A 16314-nucleotide genomic window follows, 5' to 3' on the forward strand; every position below is an offset into this window, starting at 1 on the left:
TAAATTATTTTTTGCATTTATATATTGAAGTTAGATGGTTTGAATGATATAATAATAACACATCTTAAAACACACATTTTTATCTTAAAACACACATTTTTTTTTTTATAATTTTTACAGTTTTGTTGAAGAAAAGAAAATTGATTATGCATTTTTTTTAAATTCCTTTTTTTTAAAAAAAAAATTGATATAATAATAATATATTACTTATGTTTTTTGTACTAATTTAACATAATTTTTCTGTTATAATTGGACTTGGACTTGGACTGGGTATTTTTCACAACCTATAATAGGTAACAATTCAAACTCTTGACTTATTATTATTTATGACATTACAAAATTTTGATTTTGACAATTTGACATGTTCCCTAGAAATTATAGGAAAAAAAAAATTAAAGTGAAAAAGGGGTTTTACTTTTATAGCAATGCTTTATTATATAAGATATCATATAATTGCTCTTAAAAGTGTGTAATTTTATTGCCTCTGTTTGGTTACCAGTAAAGCCGGCTGGGGTTGTCCTTGCACAGAGCTGTAACAACCTTATTCCTGTAACCAAACAACTGTCCAAACCTCCCTAGTCTGCTCCCCTGGGACTGAAAAACCTTTCTAACCTCGAAAGTGTTGAGCTTTGTGAGGCACAACTCAAAAAGACTCTATTTTTGTGCTTATTTTTCTGAAATGGCAATGGAGAATTCTCGAAAGAAGCAGGTGTATCTCTTCTACTGTGACGAGTGTGAAGACCTTGCCCGAAAAGTTGCCTCCCAATCAGACTTCATCAATCTCCAGACCATCAAGTGGAGGTCTTTACTCTCTCTCTCTCTTTTTCCATTGTTTTTAAGTGTTAAGGAATATGGGCTATGGCTTTTTTTTGTGCTTTGTTCTATCTTTCTACCCATAATAAAACATGGGCACTTTTCCTTTGTGCTCAATCACTAAAACAATAGTTGGGTTTTTATTTTTGGGTGATGATGTGAATAGGAAATCTTACATGTGACATAGATGTAATAAAACCCAAGAAGAAGGAACAGAAAATGTTGTGAATTGTAGGAAACGTTATTAGAGTAATTGGGTAGTGAAAAAGAGTTTAATGACTTGATTGGTGTAGGATTAGTATGTGCTGATTACTGAAGTGAAAATGAAGCACATAATCTGTTTGTGGAATTGTTTGACTGGGCTGGGCCACTCTCTTCTAAATGTTATGCTCATTATGATAGCTGGGTTGTTGGGGAAAATTAAGGAGATCCAATGAGAAGAAGATGTTTTGACGTTTTAGTTATTATGACTGTGGTCCAAAATCAATATTTACGCACGCATTTTTTTTCTACTCAGTCTCCTAAATGTGGTCTCTCAACTCTGTCTGTCTGTGCATTGAAATAAAGTTAGTTAATGTATTAATGTTTTCCCCCACAAGTCCAGCTATTGTAGGAATAGAGGTCTATGTATGTATTTATAACTTAATTCTTTACTTTCAGTTCAGCCCTACAATCTTTAGAAGGCTAAAGGTTCAATCATAATGCATATTACTTGTTAATCCCATGGGAAGTTAAATCTCATACATCATGAAAACATTGGGCTAACCACTCTACAGAACCTTGTGGAAAACACTTACTTAATCCTTAATATAAGTTATCAATTTTTTACGTGATGTTTTCGATATTGATGTTGGATTTTACTAGAAGATTGAAACAGAAAGTATGGAATCAACACAACCTTCACATACTTTCTTTGCTGAACGTACCCTGACATTTCTCTAAAAGATGCTAGTCTCAGATAATGGAGTATGATAGTGTATTTTACGGTCTGACACTCATTTGAATGCAGAGTTTATGTTCATAACTTCACTCACTTGAATGCAGAGTTTATGTCTATTTAACTTCACTCACTTGAATGCCGAGTTTATGCCCAATTAACCTTGAAAGAAGAGTGTGTAGTGACGACATGTCTGTCATTAATATTTACTCATATCATTTCTGACTTTACTGTTCCTTCCATTTTCCTGTGTGTGTGTGTGTGTGTTTGTTGTTGTCGTATGTTACAAAGCTAATGAGCTTGACTGGAGAAAGATGTGATTGTTCTAAAATATGAGTAGCAACACAAAGATTGATTTCTATTCCTGTACAGGAGTTTTGCTGATGGATTTCCAAACATTTTTATAAACAACGCACAAGATCTCAGAGGTCAACATGTTGCTTTTCTGGCATCCTTCAGCTCCCAAGCAGTTATCTTTGAACAGCTTTCTGTAATATATGCACTGCCACGACTTTTTGTGGCTTCTTTTACTTTAGTATTGCCTTTCTTTCCGACTGGTTCTTTTGAGCGAATGGAAGAAGAAGGGGATGTAGCCACTGCATTTACCCTTGCTAGGATGTTGACGAATATTCCCATCTCAAGAGGAGGTCCAACTAGTTTGGTCATATACGATATACATGCTTTGCAGGTTTGCCTATGCTCAAGATGATTGTTATTTTCATTTTTCTTTATTATTGAAAAATTATTTTACTAATAGAAAGATATTCAAGTTGCACAACTTTTCTTCAAAAAATAATCGAGGTATTCAATGATATTGCTGCTGAGATTGTAATTTGAACAGCATAATCTCATATTGATTTTCTAGGACATTTATAAACCTTTCCCATCTTTTATATTAGTTTCGAGTCATCACTATGTTTACTTTAAAATCATAACTCTTTTGATAACATAATCTTTATGGATAATGATATGTGCGCACACAAATTACACCTAATATTTTTCAACCAATCGTATTTATTGAAGAGATGTTTGCAGTCCTAATTATTTTCTAATTTTATTTTAGATTTCGATTCTTTGACTTAGCATTCGTTATTGTAACTCCTAATGTTTCCTAGTTCCTTTTCCTATGCAGGAAAGGTTTTACTTTGGAGACCATGTTTTGCCTGTGTTTGAGACCGGAATTCCTCTCTTAAAGCAACGTTTGCACCAGCTTTCTGACTCTGATAAGGTCCTTATACAATTCCACATCACAAATAATCTGTTACCATATTCAAATTGTTTTTTCTTTTTTCACTTCCAACATTAAAAGTTGTTATCATTGAGTCCTGTCAGAACATCTTTCAAATAACAGATGTGGTAAATAGATTCATTTTGATTCTTGTCCTCTCCAGATAGTTATTGCATTTCCCGACGATGGTGCTTGGAAGCGATTTCACAAGCAATTAGATCACTTTCCCACGGTAAAGATTTTGCTGAAGAAAAAAAAAAGAGAGTGCTAATAAGCAGAGCCTCATATCCTAAGTTATATTCTTAATAAAATTTTATCAAATGGCAGGTGGTATGTGCTAAGGTTCGTGAAGGTGATAAGAGGATAGTCCGGATCAAGGAGGGAAACCCTTCTGGTTGTCATGTAGTAATTGTTGACGATTTGGTTCAATCTGGAGGCACCCTCATTGAGTGTCAGGTATCCCTTTCACGATTTCATGTGATCAACCATTAGAACATAATATGATGAATACCATAGCTTAAAGACATGTCAAAACCTTCATTTCCCAAAATATCATTGATTTTTAACATTTCCTTCTGCTTTCACCAGAAAGTCTTGGCAGCTCATGGTGCGGCCAAGGTCAGTGCCTACGTTACACATGGTGTTTTTCCCAAGCGTTCATGGGAGCGGTTCACCCACAAAAACGGTAAGTAATCAATCTGCTGCATGTTTTTTAATCCATAAGATGGGAATAATCTCTCTTGATGAAGAGTTTACTGAACTCATTGCCATTTGATAACTGTTTTAGACTGCTCGGAGAACGCTTTTGCTTACTTTTGGATCACAGATTCTTGCCCGATGACAGTCAAAGACATAGCCAACAAGGCTCCTTTTGAGGTTATAAGTCTTGCCGGATCAATTGCAGATGCTCTGCAAATTTAGAAAAAATACATTTGCAGGATTCCAGAATAAAAGTGGGAAAGCATGAGTTATGATTTAGGCCTGCCTTTGGGGCTGTTGTTTTACTAGAATAATAATGTAATTTAGGAAATATTTCATGCTTACGAGGATTGCCCATCTTGTTTCTCAGTTTATGTCAAAATCTTTTGCTTGAAAGAACCTATAAAATGATGTGCCAAATTCATTTCATAACAGTGTCTGTTCTGACAAGTATTGTTAGTTGAAAGTAATGAATGAAAGGTTTCATAACACATTCTTTTTATTATTATTACATGAAATGAAATTCTAAATCATCATATGATATGAGCTATAAAGAAAAGGGAAAGTAGTAAAACATCTGTACAAGGCTTTTATATCGTCCAATTCACAAGTTTCTCTACAACACACAACTAAAACATCAACAAGATGGTTCAGTTTTTCCCCCTTTATACAAATTGTTGAAAGCCCCTAAAACTCGACCGACCCCTCTAAATATTAACAAGTAAAAACATATTTGCAACTGGATTTTAAAAAGATCCATATGACCAAAAGCAGATAAAAAAAAGGAGAAAATGAAAAACCTCCAAGGGAGATGTCTGCACAAACCGGCGACTAATCCATAAGGCTGCACAGAGACTTCACAGTTCGGCCATAGACTTTCACCTTATTCTTCTCCCTTGGTTGAATATCAAATTGTTACTCTACATAAAAACAAAACGCTCTCTGCTTCTTTTCCCTGTGATATTTTCCAAGAGTGCTGTGATAATCCATAACTTAAAAGCGGACACCACCACGAAACGAACGAGCAAAAGACACCAAATTCCTCGGCTTCTCTTCTAGAATATACACTTAGATACCTATGAAACAGTTAGCATCACCCCTTATAATACCTATTTCTCAAGGGCTGAGAATAGGATCACCAACACTGTTAATTCTCTATTTTCTCATCCAGACTTCCCCTTGGGCTGTCAAGTGGATCTCCTATATAAGACCCATCTGGCTGTCGAATGCATATGTTCAAATTGCTTGAAATAAAAGGTTCCTGGAGAGTCAAAAGATAGAGAAAGTGTCAAACAAGTTATCCACTTACTGCTATTTTTCAAAGGAAGATAATTTTCTCATTTCCCATAATATGATTATGATCCCAAGCAGGGTTGTAAATGGAATTTGATGCCAGGTCCTTAGATTCTACTCCAAGACACATTTACTAACTTAGCTACTTGACATCTCTCTTTTCGAGAAATATCACTCCTATCGAGCTACTTATGAATTGAAAAGCTCAAAAGCATTTATAAATTGTAGAACAGGTCTGGAAAATATGACAACAAATCCAGACCAACTTATGAGTAAAAATTGAAATGCTTTTTGTAAATGGTAAAATAGGAGTACAACACAAGCATTATAGGGAATATTGGTCTTCGGTGAAGATGGAAATATACAAGCTCAGCAATTAAAACATATACAAAAATAAGAGTTCAGCAAGTCAAACATATTACCTGATCACCAGTCTCTTGACCTTCCGAGTGGAAGACAATTGGGCGACATCGCTTGTCTTCATTCATTAGACTTGAATTTTGGAAGTGTGTTACAAGGGCAGCCTTACCCTGGATTCGTGCATATGCCAATGAAGCAACTTTCTCGCTATTAAACTTCTCCCATTTCTTCCCATTAAATGCCTGTAATAATAGTTTAGTTAGCAAAGTGAAAAACGCCAAGTAATTTATAATTATTTGAGCAGTTGGATAGTAGGAACTAATTTATTGCTATGAGCCTAGCATTTTTATTTTAACAGATGAGATGGTAAGGGGACAAAAGATAACCTTATAGAAGGGTATAATGTGAGCAGGAGACACCATATTGATGAACGCATAACCCACATTGCACTTATTCTGTTACAAGGAGAGAAACCATCAACAACTATCTAATGAAAAGGGTTCATAAAAGAGAACTTTACTCCAACAAGCCTTAATCTCTCAAGTTCTAGGAGCCAAATACTCAGTAGTTAAGGTAATTAGAATGAAAAGTATCAAAAGTCTGAATACCTTGAAATCAATTGGTAAGTATAAGAAGTCATAAGTGCCCCTGTGAAATTCATCAATAGCAGCCAGCAACATCTTTGAAGTGTATCTAATAAAGAAAGAAAAAGGGTGAAGCATTAAGTCAAGGCCTTCAAATGAAAAACTAACAAGCAAATGTATCAAAAAGAAAAAAGTGAGAGAGGAAGAAGTTTTTTTTACTTGTTGGGGATGTTTTTAATCATTAAAGTAGTCCTGGCATCCTCCCCGTTGACAATTTTGTCTAAGTCAAGCTGGTACTGCTTTTTGTTATCCAAATTCCCATTTTCAACACGCCGACTCCGACTTCGTTCAACTAATCCCTCACCATTGTTCGATGGAGATCCTACATAAGAACCATTCCCAATGAAAACTGAAGAAGGCTTTGGCAAAGACAGCAATCTGAAGTTAGGTGAACCGGTTTCAGTAATATTTCCTGGAAGACCAACACCAGCACTCAAGGCTGTACGACCACCAACATTCACCATATAATTCCCATTATTACGGTTTAAACCAACACCTCCAAATCCAACTGGATTCATGAAAGATGATTCTGGAGACTCAGGGAAGAAGCCAAAGTGCCTTTCGAAAGGAACACCAGATGGAGCTGATCCCACGTGATGGTGAGATGATCCAATTAAAGAGCCATGCCGGCTAGTGTATGGAAACCCCTGTGCCTGTGCCTGCCCATTGGACGAGAACTGGCGACTCCCAGATGATATAGACCAAGCAGAAGAACTTGAACGCTCAGAATAAGGGGTTGGACTACCCCAGAGAAATTGAGGACCTGACAATGTTCCAATACCAGGTGGATTTGATTTTGATTCACCAAAGGAAATGGGACCAGGGCTAGTGCTCAGTTTTTGATCACTAAAAGAATGTGACTGCTGATAGGCTGCTCCTTGAGATGACCCGCCATTGTTATATATCTGATTTGTCTGGTTAAACCTTCCCTGGTCCTTGCCAATTGGTGCAATCTTTGGAGAGTTAGATATGTGAGGCGGGAGAATTGAAGCTAACCCAGTCAAGTGGTTGCTACCTACAGGGCTGAGACTTCCTATACCAGGAGACTTACTAAAAGCCTGCATGGGATTATGTTCTACTGAACTGCCGAATTGCCAGTTACCTGTTTTGCCAGAGAAGCCATTTCAGCTTATATCTTGCCATACATCTGAGATATATCTCAGGTAGCCCAAAAGAAGTTCAGAGATCAACTAAGAGTATGAATGGGTATCTACCTGGAGGAGAGCTGGCTATTGGTGAACCAACTTGAGGTCGGAAACTTCTAGCTTCATCTTGTTCAAGCTCTTGAGTCAGTTGTTGCATTAAGCTAAGTGAAAGAAAGAATTCAGTAAGCGATGTTAACCCCTTAATCAACAAAAGCTTATGACCAAGAATATAGGTTTTGATTCCATAAACAATATATTGGAGCCAAAGTCATATGCCACTGACAGAGACAAATAGATTAGAAGGGAACCGAGAACCCAGAAGTCGTATCACCAAAAAAGCACCTAAGCTAAATCATACAGCTTAAGGGATCTCAACTCTTTTTTTTCCCCCATTATTCACAGTCCTAGTCTTGCACAAACATATTATGACAAGTATTGATTTCTCACAGTATTAAGCATTCCATTGGAAAAATATGGAAATGACATTTAAATATTTATAACCTATTAACCTTGTAAACAATTCAGGAAGAAAATCATCCCACTGCTCTAATTTGGTGAAAAGATCAAAGCATTTTAATTCCAATACTGCATAGAATTAGAAGCCATTCTCAAGTATGCACCTAATGAATATATATGATAAAACTCGTAAACATTTGAAAATCTGAATATCTAAGAAAGTAAGGGAGATGACCCAGTAAAAGAGAGCAAACTTACTTTCGACGAGCTCCACCAGGGCGGCTTGGTTCAAGTTTTATGCGTTTCCCAGCTATGTCACTCCTATTTAATGCTCTGAGAGCCGCATCAGCAGCTCGAACATCATAAAATTCTATGAACTTGTGGTGTCTCTTGTGCGGTGTTTCTCTAATCTGCGAACAAAAATGAGAATTCATAACCAAAGGAAAATTCCTAAAACATAAGTATAACAAGGAAAAAGACATGCAAATGGGTGAACCCTGAAACAATGATATCCATACCTCTTTGACCTCCCCATAAGCCCCAAATATTTGACGAAGCTCATCATTTGATACTGATGCATCCAAATTAAATACTACAAGAGTTCCTTGGTTAATATCCTTTTCAGATGGGTTGTCCTGGAATTTTAGGAGAAAAATATGTATTATATGGTTGCTCATATAACTCTCAAACATGTCATATGAGAGGGGTTAAAAACCAACCTTGGGAATTGAAAAATGAATGTCAAGTTTTCTACGCCTCAAGGGTTTGTTCTGCAACGCACGCATTGCTGTACGAGCAGCTCGGATATCATAGTAAGATATCATCACAAAACCTCTATGCTTGCACGCGGTGTACAAAGTTCGGATATCTCCATATTGCTATCAAGATGACATGAATACCATAATCATAAGCAGTAAAGTAAATGTAATGAATAAGATTACAAAAGAACTATGATAATTTTAGTAAGAAAAATGCTAAATACCTCAAAAAGGGTTTTCAATTCTGAATCCTCAACATTACTATTAATATTTCGAACAAACAAGGTTCTTGATGGATGCTCTCCATAAGGATGCTCCCCAGCCACAGTCCCCACACCATTCGGAAGTGGATAATGATTAATACCATTTGAAGAAACCCCATCACTGATGCTCATCTTAGATATACCTATACTTAGACCATCTTGTGATTCAAAATCCATCTCCATTCCTCCTCCACTGCCAAAAAGATCATAGTCTTCCATATCCTCAAGCTGATTAGGCAACCCACTAAGGTCAAAATCATCAGTCAATCCAGCTAAAAGATCATCTTCATCGTCAGGAAGGATGCTTCCAATTTCAATTGGTTCTATATCTTCAAGAGGATCATTACTCCACTTTGCTCGCTCAATTTTGTTTAAATTAGGCAATCCATCATCAATTGATTTACCACCATTTCCTAAATCAGTGAAATTCACTGCATACAGAAAATAACAAGAAAGAAAAAGCAAAAACTAAAGAACAATTCCAAAAGATAGGAAATCAAAATATCATGAAGGGGAAATTAACAGGTGCAGAGTGCAAACACATACACTTCTCATGGGGAAGAACAGGCAATGAGCTAGAAAACAAGCTGGCATCATTTGTTGCATGATATGCATCAGTTTTACCACGCATCACCCCCCAAAATTTGCTTCCCATGTTTCTAGAAAAGTTAAGTGGTGGAATCTCAGAAGGTCCTGCAGAAAAATCATGAACATGAATTTAAGTAACTACATTTGTGTCATCCTTTGAACAGTTAAAGAAAATGAAAGAACAAAAAAAGCACCTCTTATTTGACCAGATATAGAATCCTCAGAATGCTTCTCCATATTGAAGTTTCACTTTCTGCCCAGGAAAGATCATTACAAAACTTTGAGATAAACAGAAAGATTGCTAGCACTACCAAAAATAACATACACAGAATGTGAAAACCTTGTTATTAAGTTAATCATAAATCAGATCAATCAAAAATGTCTTCCACAAAATTAACCATAATCAAGAAAACCATCATTAGCTTGTAAAGACACATGCTTTTAGAGCAGATAAAGAAAACATCGGCTTTTTTTCGAAAAGATAAACAAAAGCAGAGTAATCAATGCAGAAAATTAAAGCACAAAACAGCAACAACATGTGTGTGTGTGTGTGTGTAACTGTGTGCTTGTAAATTCTAGTACAAAACATCTACTAAAGTGTACAACAAATATCAACGCCGACAGACGATTGATTCCATTAACAAAATCTCTACTCAAGCAAAATCATGCAAAACCCACTTGATTGATCAAACAAAATCATCAGAAGAAATGAAGAGGAAATGCACCAAAAAAGTTTCAAGTCAAGTCAACACTGTCCTGCCTTCAATTTTAGCTTTGCTATCTTCCAGAACAAGAAGAAAAATCATCACTTTCAGCATACCCAGATAACAAAAAGCCGAAATCATTTCAAATTAACATATTTCCCCTAGAAATTAATAGACACAAACATGCAACCCCCAAAAAAAAAATCATATGCCCAAAAAATAAAAAAGAGATCAAGCCCAGATGCAAAACAAAAAAACAATCAAACCCAACTTGAATTACTTCATAGTAATTGAGAGAGAGAGAAAGAGAGAGTACCTGATGAAAAATAATAAATATGAGAGAGAAAAGAGAGAGAGAGTAATTAAAAAGAGTTCATTTCCAATGGGTATTGTAAATAAAAGAAAAAAGGGTATAGAGAGGGAGAGTGTTTCGTAGAAGCAGAGGAATTTCTTTCTTCCACTCTTCTACTTCCTCCTCTGTCGCCGGAAAACTAGAAGTGAAAGACAAAGAAACTGTAAAAGAAACTCCCTTTAATTATTATTATTACTTTTAAATTAAAATAATTAAATAATTTAAGATTATGAGAATGAAAAAGGAGGAAAATGATTGGAGTTTTAGGAAGTAGTAGGAGTAGTACTATTCCCTATATATATATACTAACTCTACCAAATTATTATAACACTCAGAAACACTTGACAACTTCAAACTCTTTAACTCTCTGCAACACCCAAAAAAAAAAAATAAGAAAAAAAAGAAAACTTTCCCTCTCTACTTTCTCTCTCTAAAAACTAAGAAAATTAGGCTGCATTTGAATATCTTTTGGCGTCCGTTGACACAAATGGCTATGCAGTGCACTCCTAAATATATATTTTTTTTCTTTTTTTTTTTTTTTGAGAAAATATTATTTATGTATTTATTTTACACGAATGCTCTGCTTGCTAAGTTGCTATAGGCTCTTTTTGTGATTTTTTTTAATTAATAAATAATAAAAGTCCTAATTTATTTATGTTTTATGAATAGCTATTTATTTAGATGATAGTATTATTAGAATCTAATATTTTTTTTTTAATGAGGATTGCTATTAGGTACTAGTGGTGCTTAGTATTTTCTCGATATGTCGCGTTATGATTGGTTAGCGATACTCCCTAAAAGCTATTATATTAAATTATAGTGGACCCGATACGTAGTTTGACCAATAGCAATATTGACACATAAAAGGATGCAAGACACCACTGTGCTATTTAGCATTTTTCTTTTTTTATAGATGATATTTCATGATTAGTTAGTAATACGAAATTACATTAATAACAGTGTATGACATTGAGAAAGATACTAAACAACGGTAATATCTCACATAATTTGATTTAATAAATAATATTAAAATTGTTAACCAATTACAACGCGCAACATTTATATAGTGTTAAAATACCATATAATACCTAATAACAATCTTTCAAAATATATATTATAGTTATTAAACATATATTCTTTTAATAAATTTATAATAATCTTTCAAAATATATTTATAAAAAAAAATTAGTTTGTTTTCTGTGTTAAATTTTATAAAAAAATATACGGGATAATTTCAATGATAATAATAATAATTAAAAAAATTTGGGAAAAAATTAAAATAATATTAAATGCCTCAAAAATCGTGGTTTTTTTAGAAACATGTTTCTCCTTGAAATTACGAAAAAGGCCAGTGATATCGTGTTTGTTTTATTTTATTGGCAGCGCCGTCAGTTAGCGAGGAACATACGTGGCGAGTAATGACTGGGTATTGTAAATTGTGAGTGTAGAAATTGGAAGTGAGAACATGTGGAGCCGAGTTTAGAGGATTATTGTCTCTTACTTTATTGGTGTGGGGCTAGTGACGTGGTGTTGCGTCGGCAGCATGGCTGGGATTAAGCTGCTTTTGTGGAGTAATGCGGGTAATGAAAGTGTCCAATAAAATACTGCCACGACACGTTTAGTCAAATGTGGGTCGAGATTTAAGCAAACCCGTTTCGTACGTGGGCCGTTTCGTGGCTTTTGGTTGGGTGGGTATCTATCTCTTCCCACACTACACTCATAATTTATAATATCCATTTTTTTAAATATTTATTTATTTTTATTAAGATTCCACCGTATATGTGGATGTAGTATTTTTTAATTTTTATATTCTTTTAAATAAAAAATGTATTTTTATTTTGTTTTTTAATTGGAACAAAAAATAACATTCTTCAAAATTTTCATGATATCAAAAAGAAAAATCTTTGTAAAAACAAATAAAGGAAATATCTATTATATAAAATTATTATAACTCTATAAACAATCTACATCTTTTAGGAAAATGTTTTATTTTATGTATTTTAAATAATATATTAGTTTTTCTTTTTAAAAAGAAATCATATTTTATTTATTGTTAACTACTAACTTTAGATTTATTCTAAAAAAAAAAAAAAAAAAAAAACTACTAACTTGTAGACAACACATTTCAACAATTTAATATATTAATAATAATATACTTGATGGAATATTTTGAATTTTTAGTTTAAGTTTATGAAGATTTCTATTTATGTCAATACCAATGCTTTATGTCATGTTTTGACGTTGCCGTTTTTTTTTTTTTTTAAGTATTTAAAAATGAAAAATAAAAATTATATAGGATAAATTATTATATATTAAGTGAATTAATTGAATTCCTAAGGCTCTGAGTAGTATAGGATTTAATTTTAAATCCTATTATATCATTTTGAAACCTAGTCCCTCAAAACAATATGATTGGTTTACCCTATTTGTAAAAATTGTTTTCAAATCTGAATTACAAAACGAAACTAAAAACTGAAAACAAAGAATTAATGTCTTCATTAAATTACAATATACTAATAATTTAAAGATGGTTCTATTGTGTGTATGTTTTTTTTCTTCTTATAATGTTTGGTTTTCTATATTTTAAAAAATAGGCTTTCAAAAAAAAATCTATTTAGAAATTTATTTATCGAATTTTCTTTTGGGATTATTTCATAAATACACAAAAACAATAAAAAAAATTAGGGAAATTACTCCATATATTTTTTTTTTAATTTTTTTTTTCAAATTTACGGTTTAGGTTTCTAAAGTAGTTGCAGCGGTTTCTATACGATTTTTTGTTACAATTTAGGTTGCAACACTAGTTGCAATATGAGTTTCTATGTAGAATTTCGTAAATTAAAAAAAAAAAACTATTTTATAATGTAAAAATGAAAAAACCCTAAAAAATTATAAAAATACAGTTTCGAATTTTAAATATTTTTACGATTTTTTTGATTTTATTTACAGAAAATACGATCTTTTTATATTATACTCTTGTTAATTTGTTATTGATTTTTTGTTATTTATGTGTTATTTTTTGTTGTTATTTTGATGCTATTTAAATGTTATTTTTATGCTACATTTTATGTACTTTTCTTGTTGTTTTCGTGTTGCTTTATGAAAAATCGTAAAAATATATAAAAAAAAATCTTTAAACATAAAAATATAATTTTTTTTGTCTTAAATATTCATTTTTTTTTCAAGGGTAAATACCATTTTGGACCTTGTATTTTGCAAAAGTTACAGATTGAACCCTGTGTTTTGTTAAATGACAAAATAGACCCTGTATTTTCTAAAATAGCAAAAATAGGACCCTAAGCTTAATTTTTGACAACTTTTTTTTAATACAACCAACTTGAAGACAATGCTTAATACGAACAGATACAATAAATGTAAACAGTTTTGTCATAGCACTTTTAGATTAGATTATAATTAAACTTTATTTTGACAAAAAATCAATTCAGGGTCCTATATGTACTATTTTAGAAAATACAGGGTCCATTTTATCATTTAACAAAACACAGGGTCCAATTGGTAACTTTTGTAAAACAGATGGTCCAAAATGGTATTTACCCTTTTTTCAATAATATTAGGGGAAATTTTATTTACACCCCAAAATTTTCTAAAGGCACCCCATTTTAATAATTTTTATTTTATATAAAATTTATATCTTTAATATTAGTGATTTTCTGTGGGAAACGTGTTATCGATGTAACACGCGAGTTTACAGAACTACCACAATTAAGTGATATGAATTTATTATGTAGAAGCCCAATGTCAAATGCCATTTAATGATAAACTTATTAGATTTTTAACACTTACTGCATTTAAAAATATTGTGGTCCACCAAAATGTGATTATCATGTCAATATAGTTAACATGAAACTGTAGGTAGTACAAATGTGGTTAGAATTTAGGATTAAGGTCCATGATGTTCCATCTTAAAAGTTAAAATCAATTGGCAATGAATGATCTTTAAGAGATTACAGGATCGAACGAGACATTTGAAAAAATTTCACAATACCAAATAAAGAAGTTTCTAGGTGTCCACATCCAAAAATTTGTGAATTTTTTTGAACAGGTTAAAGATCCTAACACAAAAAATGGGCTCACATTGGTCGAAAGATCCGAAATAAAAATCAAATGCACAAAAGTTTTTTAATTGTTCTGATATCATATTAAAATTAAGAATTGTATAGTAAAATGCATCCGATTTTATCTCAAAATCCCTTAGCATGGTTTTATACATCAGGCAATATGAAACTAATTCGAAGAAAACCAATTATCACTACATTAATTTTCAAAATTACCACTATCAATTGTTAAAATTAAGTTTCTTAAAAATGTAAGGAGGCTAAAAAAAACTACACAAACTTTAAAATCTCATATTAATCAAACATATAAAAAAAGAAAGAAAAAGAAACATATTACATCTATTTTCCTGATTATTTATTACAATTTATAAAACTTCTCATTTAGTATATTTTAATAATTATGTACTTTCTTGTGTTTTCATCACATTACTAAATTTGAATAATAAATAATATCCAGTATAGATATATTAATATTTGTATTGAATTAAGCTTTAAAATTAGCTATTTAACAATTCATTAATATGAAAATATACCTACCAAACCAAATTATAATATGTAGGCTTTTTACATGGTCATTCGAAACTTTACAAAAAAAAAAATGTTGCTGCTGCCCAAAAAAAGAGAGAGAGAGAGAGAGAGAGAGAGAGAAATTTGTCAACAAAAATATCACAGTGATCAGTGATCACACAACAAGCCCAACCCATAGTGGGTTAAATGGGCTTTGGGAACTTGGAGTTAAGCCCAAATCAACAACTAAAATTTTTCTTTTCTTTTCTTTTTTTTTTTTTTTTTTTTGCTAAAAAAGTCACTATGGAATGAAACCATCAACTTTTTCCCTCGATATTATCCTAAAACAGTTTTCAATTTCGTACACATGAAATATTATTATTTAAGTTTAAATTAATTTGAAATTTACTCACGTTTTAAATGAGTTTACAAAACCAAAGAGTAGAAAAAAAAAATTCACTTGTGTGGTAGAGTTAGTCAATTTCTCAACAAAGCCAACTACTTATCTTGTTTTGATGATTTATATTCTTAATGAAAATTAAGTCAAATTAAATATATGTAGAAAATGTTAACATTTTCTTCAACTTGACTTGATCTTCTCAATAAGTAAACTAAAAAACATTATTGAAGAAGAACCATTACATATCATTACATAGTTTAAAATTTACTTAATATTTAATAAAATAATAAGAAAAGAAGAAAGTGACAAAATTTATTCAAAAAAAAAGAGGAAGAAATGGGAGACAGCTTTGATGTAATTCAAGTCTCAATATTGTCAATGTCTGGAATGGTGGGACCCATTGAGGAAAAGACACGTCACGTGGCCACGTGGAGAGAAAGGGTGGACAGGATATGCGTGACAAGAAGGTTAAGGATATCCCTTTGTCTCATCAAAATTCACTACCTACGTATACGTACGTATTATGTATACTCGTATTTATACACTATAACATACATTTCCACCCATTAGATTAAATTACAGTCTGAACTGCTTTTGTAAAAAGCTAATTAGCTAATTACTGCTACTACTTTTTGTAGATGCCATTAACCAATTAAATCTCTATTTTTTTCAAAAAAAAAAAAAACAAAACAAAATTTTGAATATGGTATTTTTAGAATTTATTTTTCTAAAAAAATTATTACCTATTAGTGTTTATAATTATTGATGTATATTTTATTTATTTTTTGTTACAAATTATGGACTAAGAATATTTTTTTATAATTAGGATTTTTGCCCCTGAACTTAAAAATATACCAAATCATGTCCCGTGAATTTTTAAGGTTGTTGAAAATGTCCCTGTCCCTGAACTATTGAGATTGTTGGATTTAAGGACTTTTGTCTAATTTCATTCAATTTTACTATTTCAGTGATTGCTTATGTGCTAAACCATGGTCCCCAGATTTTGATATCTACAAAATCATGCCCCTTGAAATTTGATATGTACTAAATTATGGCCCCTGAACTTTCATCCATGTTAGACTTTTTTACTA

At 32.2% G+C, this 16314-nt stretch overlaps 2 protein-coding genes across 3 annotated transcripts; one reads left to right on the forward strand and one right to left on the reverse strand.

Moving 5' to 3' along the window:
• The first annotated feature begins 429 nt into the window (after positions 1–429).
• Positions 430–4168, forward strand: LOC115700475 (ribose-phosphate pyrophosphokinase 4). The gene is made up of 7 exons (XM_030628016.2): positions 430–801; positions 2123–2438; positions 2883–2978; positions 3142–3210; positions 3306–3434; positions 3567–3663; positions 3766–4168. The coding sequence occupies exons 1-7, from the start codon at positions 680–682 to the stop codon at positions 3897–3899; spliced, it is 963 nt and encodes a 320-aa protein (XP_030483876.1). The 5' UTR covers positions 430–679; the 3' UTR covers positions 3900–4168.
• Positions 4169–4243: 75 nt separating this feature from the next.
• Positions 4244–10720, reverse strand: LOC115698751 (protein MEI2-like 2). Of its 2 annotated transcripts, none has more exons than XM_030625917.2 (13): positions 10205–10720; positions 9379–9437; positions 9143–9289; positions 8558–9027; positions 8295–8453; positions 8094–8210; positions 7834–7985; positions 7189–7280; positions 6134–7076; positions 5939–6023; positions 5717–5785; positions 5393–5572; positions 4244–4938 (listed from the first exon to the last, which is right to left on the reverse strand). In XM_030625917.2, the coding sequence occupies exons 2-13, from the start codon at positions 9419–9421 to the stop codon at positions 4825–4827; spliced, it is 2571 nt and encodes an 856-aa protein (XP_030481777.2). In that variant the 5' UTR covers positions 9422–9437; positions 10205–10720; the 3' UTR covers positions 4244–4824. The 2 variants fall into 2 exon arrangements, with proteins under 2 accessions (XP_030481777.2, XP_060958128.1); XM_061102145.1 differs by lacking the exon at positions 10205–10720 and adding an exon at positions 9910–10192.
• Between the last annotated feature and the right edge of the window lie 5594 nt (positions 10721–16314).

This window comes from Cannabis sativa, chromosome 8 (assembly GCF_029168945.1).
Source record: "Cannabis sativa cultivar Pink pepper isolate KNU-18-1 chromosome 8, ASM2916894v1, whole genome shotgun sequence".
Classification (NCBI taxonomy): domain Eukaryota; kingdom Viridiplantae; phylum Streptophyta; class Magnoliopsida; order Rosales; family Cannabaceae; genus Cannabis; species Cannabis sativa.

What these genes read in the sequence shown, in the direction of transcription:
- LOC115700475 (XM_030628016.2), top strand. Translation starts at nt 680, where the DNA reads ATGGCAATGGAGAATTCTCGAAAGAAGCAGGTGTATCTCTTCTACTGT. An exon ending in CTCCAGACCATCAAGTGGAG is followed by an intron (nt 802 to 2,122) that starts GTCTTTACTCTC and finishes ATTCCTGTACAG; the next exon opens with GAGTTTTGCTGATGGATTTC. An exon ending in GCACCCTCATTGAGTGTCAG is followed by an intron (nt 3,435 to 3,566) that starts GTATCCCTTTCA and finishes TGCTTTCACCAG; the next exon opens with AAAGTCTTGGCAGCTCATGG.
- LOC115698751 (XM_030625917.2), bottom strand. Translation starts at nt 9,421, where the DNA reads ATGGAGAAGCATTCTGAGGATTCTATATCTGGTCAAATAAGAG. An exon ending in TGTTCTTCCCCATGAGAAGT is followed by an intron (nt 9,028 to 9,142) that starts GTATGTGTTTGC and finishes TTCTGTATGCAG; the next exon opens with TGAATTTCACTGATTTAGGA. An exon ending in CCTGGTGGAGCTCGTCGAAA is followed by an intron (nt 7,281 to 7,833) that starts GTAAGTTTGCTC and finishes TCTTTCACTTAG; the next exon opens with CTTAATGCAACAACTGACTC.